General features: G+C 51.4%; 1 protein-coding gene across 1 annotated transcript; it reads right to left on the bottom strand.

Moving 5' to 3' along the window:
* Window positions 1-4122: 4122 nt before the first annotated feature.
* On the bottom strand, window positions 4123-5760 carry CFAP184 (cilia and flagella associated protein 184). Its single transcript, XM_007456871.1, has one exon. The coding sequence runs from the start codon at window positions 5758-5760 to the stop codon at window positions 4123-4125; it is 1638 nt and encodes a 545-aa protein (XP_007456933.1).
* Window positions 5761-6223: the final 463 nt, after the last annotated feature.

Genomic DNA, 6223 nt, shown 5'->3' with positions numbered 1-6223 from the left:
GGGGAAAGTTGGGGACCCTTTTCCCGAGAAAAACTGGGGGCTGACAGTTCAAAACCCCCCCCCCCCCCCCGCAGTGTGCAGCCTGCCGAGAAGGCAGGAGAGGGAACGAGGTGCTGCCAGTGGGGTGGGGAGGTGCCGGCCACCCAGTGGGGCCTTGGGGTGAGCTGTTGGTCACCAGGTGGACCAGAGGAAGGGCGCGGCCAGCGGAGGGAACTTAGAGCCAAGGAAGTCCTCAGATGGGAAGCGGCAGAGGTACGCTCCTGGAGTCCTTTTCACTCATAGCATTTGCATGCTTCATCACTCTGACTTAAGACTTACCTGAAAGTTTAAAACATGAACAGTACCAAATTGGGGTGCATTAACTCTTTTTATAAACAGGCACCCCTGTTGAGTGGCAAAAATCTAAATTATGGCTGCAGATGACCATGTATTTCCACTTATGTAGTAAAAAATTTCCAATGTGATGTCACCAAAAAATGATTTTCATTTACCAATAAAAAAGTGTTTCTTTTTCAGATGCCTGGAGCTCTATCGAGATAGTGCCCGCTTCACTCCTGCCAACTGCTGCCAAAAACAAACAAAAAACCCTCTGTAACAGTGGACACATCCGACTCAGACCAATTTTTTTAAAAAAGGCTAGTTCACCCTGAATGTTCCTGGCCCAGTAGGCTGCTCTCTGGCATGTCCACATCTACGAGTTGAGTGTAAGTCACTGTGATTCTTGTTCCAAAGTTTGTTTATGCCAGTGGTAGTAGTTACTGTATTTACATAATTTAATGTTATGTGAACCGATGGTGCAAAAAGAAATTGTTTCTAAGAACACTAAGAGCTTTGAAAAGTCAATAAAGGCAAATCTCTTTAAAATGCTATTGAATTGGGTGTGGGTGACACGACTGGAAAATAGTTAACATCGGTTGGGTGTTTACTGTGTGTCAGGCACTACGTTAAGCCTTTATATAAAATATCTGTTTGATCCTCACAGTAACTCTGAAATGGGTACTGAGAAAACCAAGGCACAAAGAGGCTGAGCAACTTGCCTGATTTAGGAAGTGGTGTGGCCAGGATTTTGAAAGAAAATAATAATGGAGTCTGTGCTGAGATTATTTTACAAGAAATTTAAGTTCCTGAAATCCATAGCCAATTCAAAATGGGTGCAGTCATTTGAGAATCAAAGAATCTACCCTTAAGGGAAGGCCTTGGCTGTCTACCTGAAGATTAGAAGTGGTTGTGCATTTGTATTTCGAAATTAGAATAAAGTGTTGAAAACAAAAAAACCCCAGAAGGCTAGTTTCATGTAACACCTCATTCAAATTTTCTCGTGCCTGCATTTTTCAGGCCCTGTACTTTATTTTATTTTATTTATTTATTTTTGGCTGCGTTGGGTCTTCATTGCTGCGTGTGTGGGCTTTCTCTGGTTGCGGAGAGCGGGGACTATTCTTCGTTGAGGTGCACGCGGGCTTCAGTAGATGTGCTCGTGGGCTCTAGAGCGCAGGCGCACGGGCTTAGTTGTTCCGCGGCATGTGGGATCTTCCCGGACCAGGGCTCGAACCCATGTCCCCTGCATTGGCAGGCGGATTCTTAACCACTGCGCCACCAGGGAAGCCCCAAGCCCTGTACTTTTTGACACAGAGATGAAAAAAAAAATCTTTAGCCTTTTAGTGTTCATAAAAATAATCTTAGTTTTAGTGGTTTCTAGTCCAAACTGAGGCACCGGTCTTTAACTTTCCCCTCATGGAAGGCAGGGTGTCTGCCGGAATGGACAACTCTGTGCATGTCCTTTTTCCGTGGCTGCAAGCCTGCTCCCCTGTCGTTTTCTTCAGTGGTTCTACTTTGTGAGAAATCCTCTTTTCTACCTGTAATTGTTTCTGAATCTGACATAGAACTTGGTGCCTGACATGTAATAGGCATTCAAGTAACCCTTATTTTCAGAAAATGAGACTGACATTATGCATTAGTCCAACAAATTTATTCAACATTGATTGTGTGCTTGGCACTGTGCTTGGCCACTGAGGAGGATGGTAAGCCAACAGTCCTTGTCTTCTGGGGACTTTGTCTCGGGGGCACAGAGGACGAAGCAGACAGTCACAAAGCGGTGGGTCAAAGGCTGGCATGGGCTAAATGCAGGCTGCCGTGGGGTGCAGAGGGCTGTCAGTAAGACGGGGGAGAGGATGCTTTAGGGTCCTGGCATTCTTCCTCGGACAGCAGTCTATCTAAAACAGTTGGTGAATGTGTTGCTGTTTCACGATCAAGCGTTCTCCTATAATCTGATTAGAAGGAACCTCGTTATGAAGTAATCAACAGATTATTTATCTTCTGGTCAATTGGAACATCTCCAGCACAGGTCATGTAATTTGAGAGACCATCGGCAGCTTTGCTGCTTAAAGCAAGGCCAGCCTCATCAGTCTATTTTGTATCTTTGTGCTCGCAGAGAGCCTGACTAGTCACTGGGTTGAAGGCTTATGAGGAAAGGTTTGGATCCACCTGGGTAACTGCCGGTGGTTCAGAGTCAGCTGAAAATACCTATTCTCTCTAGTGAACCAAGGGGCTGGGTACTGATAATGAAAGCTGCTCACTTGGTGAAGGCACCGAGCCTGTTGCCAGTTTGACTTTCAAGCCTCCTTAGCCACAACAGAACCTAGTGCGCCTGTGTCGCTTTCGAGACACCGGGAAAACCAAGTTCTATTTGTCAGTGATTCACTATTTCACCTTGGTCTTGATGAATAAGGTGGAGAGAAGACAGAAACTGTAGAGGTTGAGGAGAAGGGAAGTAGGAAGGCAAAGCTTTTCACTCCCCTCCTTGTTACATCTGTGTGCTCTGATAAGTACAGTGTTATAAAAAAGTGTCTAAGTGTGCTGAGGAAATTTTAATCAACCTTTATTGGCTTTAAAGGGAATACACTTGAGAAAACAAAATCATGTCATCAAAAGATGAAAGTTATTGTGATTTTCTCACGACCAACTGAGTCATCTGCCTAGAGAAGGGTTTCTAAAGGTGTTTAGCACCAAAAAAGAGATCACCCTTCTTATGATCTTCCTTATTCTTAAGTTTAGGGATGGGACAATACTGTTAATCCCAAATCTGCACATCTCAAAATTCAAGCTAAGATTAAGAAGAAATAAAACCAAGCCCCTAGCTCCCCAAAGCGTCAAAGAAACCGGAAAATATTCATCACTGATTCCGGGTTAAGGAGATAGACCTATCAGGTGTTTCTTACATGAACTCAAGGACTGAGAGACATTTTAATATTTGATACAGAGTAAAATCATGTGCACAGTGAGGGTCCAAGATCCGAAAATATCTCGCTGAAAACAAAAGGCTTACGGACAGTCGGCAGTCACCAGTCTATATATTTTGCACCTGGCAAAGTACACAGTACAGTCACCATTCTGTCTTCACTGGAAGACAAAATTTCATTTTTTGGTACAGATCAATGCATTTCTTTCGTGGATCCAAGAAAACGTTTCATTAGAATTGAAGACTCGTTGAGCCAGAAACAAACATTCACAGTTAAGCAGACAGACTGAGCCTCCTTTCATTGGAAAAGGAGAGACGAAGGAACGTCAGCTCCTTTCCCTGGTTCTCATTCCTCCTGTTCCTGGGTATTTTTGTATTACCCCAGAAGCTAGTGCTACTTACATGCAAAACAATTTTAGACTAAGGGAATTAGTGAGGTTCGAACTGAGCCGGCGACTCAGGACCACACAGTTCAATGCATTCAGAGGGGATTTCACACTGAGCTTAATGCACAGGAATGTTGTTGGCAGCCTGCCCATTTGTCGAACCCTGTCACACATGTTCTCCTCAGGAGGATGTTCTCCTCAGTGTCAGGACACTGAAATTATGGAATTGCTCAGATAGAAAAGGGCTTTTGACGGCTTTTTTATGAGGAGTAAGTCATCCCTGTTTGTTCCTCTGTACCTGTTTTACTTAACCCTGTATGAACTGAGTGCTAACTCAATTTTGTGCACAGCGCTAATTGGGAAGCTGAAAGATTAAGAAGACAAAACACAGTTCCATCCCTAACATCATAGGCCTTCTTAAGAATGGCAAGAAGTGGAGAATAAGAGTTAACGAAGGATGAAGTTTGCTGAGATTGAAGACGCTCTGCCGGCTCTTTCCCGTCAAGAAGGCAGAAAGGCTTTGGCCTCCCTCATCTTCTGCTTCACGCCTCTGCAGGACAGAATAAGCCCAGCGTGATGGTGCTTCAGGGCTTCCAAGCGCTGGCTGAGTTCTTCAGTCCTGTCCACCACCTCTTCCATGTCCCGAAGGAGTGCTTCCTTGCCCAGAAGCCCGCACTTCTGATTCAGCTTGATGTTGTCAATCCGCAGGCTGTCCCGGGCTTGCTTAGTCTTGGTCAAGATGTCCCTCTTTAGGGCCACCTGAGCCTCAATCTCCATAAGCTCTGACTTTTTACACGCATTTTCTGTGTCCACAAAGTGTAACTTTTCCTTCACATGGGTTATGATTTGCACATGGTTGGTCACCTTGCTGCGCAGTTTCAAAAGCTCCTCATTTCTCTCCTCGACTTTCTCATGCAAGGTCTGGTTCTCAGTCTTAAGCTGTTCAAAATCTATCAGGAGCAGGCCCTCTGTTAGGTCCTCCTGGGCCCTCAGCCTGTTTTCAAAGTGCACCAAACTCTGCTTCAGCTGCACGTTCTCTAGCCTCACAGCGCTTATCGCCTTCTCCTTCTTATCCTCCAATGCCTGGATCTGCCCCACCTCTCGCAGAGCGGCCTGGCGACCACCCCTCATCCGGCAGCTGCCCATGGCCTGCATCACCACCTGCTTCTTGAGTGCCTGCAAGCGTCGCCATTCCTCCTCCACCCGGGAGAGCTTCTCTTCGCACTGCCGCTTCAGCTGGTCCAGCTCGCGGTGGTACCAGCGCAGGTCATCTGACTCTTGCTTCCTCAGATGCTCCAGCATGGCCAGATGGCGTAGGTATGCTTGTTCTTTCTCGGGGGCCTCAGGCTCCGCGCCCTTCTCGGGCACCTCGGCTGCATCCAGGCCCTTCTTGCGCAGCGCCTCGAGGATCCTGTGCTGCAGGTAGATGCTGTAGCGCTGGTGGCGCTCTCGCTCCGCCGTCAGGGAGCGGAACTGTGCCAGGAGCTCGGCGCGCAGCTGCTGCTCCTGCTGCTTCTGCACCTCCTCAGTCCAGTCGCAGCTCTCAAGCTCGGGTGCCTCGTCCAAATCCCCCAGCTCGTCCTCGGTTTTGCCCAGGCCTCCTTGCACAAGCTTCTCCTCGCTCTCTTCTCCTTCCTCCGCCAGCTGTCCTTCCCGCTCAGCCTCTCGGTCTGGCGCAGCCTCTTCCTTGCCGGCCGTGGCCTGCTGCAGACAGACCTGCGACGGGATTTCCTTCCTCCTCGGCTCCGCCGCCACGTCCGCCTCGTCCTCGTCCTCCTCCTTCCACTCCTCTTCTGGTTCCTCGGGGCCGCCTTCGGGCTCTGGCTTGGCTGGCTCCTCAGGCCCGGCCTCCGCCAGGTCCCCTGCCTCGGCCTCGGCCTCGGCCGGCCACTCCGGCTCTCCGGGCCCCTTCTCACCAGCAACCTCGGTGGCCGCCGGCCGTTCCTGGGACTCGGCCGGCTCGGCGCCTTCCTCTGAAGCTTCTACGGCCTCCGGCTCCGGCTCCGGCTCCGGCTCCGCGGGTTCGGCCGGGGACTGGGGGCCAGAGCTGGTTTTGGTCCCGGACAGCCGTGAGGCCAGGCTCTCCACATCTCCAGCTTCCTTCTCGGGGTCCCCAGTGTGGTCGGAGCGGTCGTCCATCTCCCTCCCGCCGGGCCGGCGCCGCGGACCCCGGCTGCAGGCTGTTAAGTTTCCAGGGGCAACCAGGGGCGCGCGCGGTGGGCCCGGCGATTGGCTGGACGTCCGCCTGACGCCCTGCCCCTTGCCCCCCGCCTCCTGGCAAGAGCAGGCCAATGGGAGGTCGCGAGCGGACGACGGGTAGCGTTGATTGGGGGAGGCCGTAGGCTCGCTCCACGAGGGGCGTGGCGTGTGTGCCGCGCTTCCTTTCCGCCCTTTTCCCCGCGCCCGGCCTGGGGCGGGGCGTCGGGGAGACTCTGGGAGCGGCGGGCGGCCGGCGCTAAGGACGCGCAGGCGCAGAGCGGCGGGCCGGGCCCCCGCGCGGTGGCGCGCGCGGGGCGCCTGCGCGGTGCAGCGGGGCGACGGCGGCGGCGGCGGCGGCGGCGGCGGCCGGGCCGGCCCGAGGGCGCCTGCGTGTTGAGGCGGG

Source organism: Lipotes vexillifer, unplaced genomic scaffold (assembly GCF_000442215.2).
Source record: "Lipotes vexillifer unplaced genomic scaffold, Lipotes_vexillifer_v1.1 scaffold63, whole genome shotgun sequence".
Classification (NCBI taxonomy): Eukaryota; Metazoa; Chordata; class Mammalia; order Artiodactyla; family Lipotidae; genus Lipotes; species Lipotes vexillifer.
Note: the sequence above shows the minus strand (reverse complement) of the source record. Positions and strands in the feature narration are given on the sequence as shown.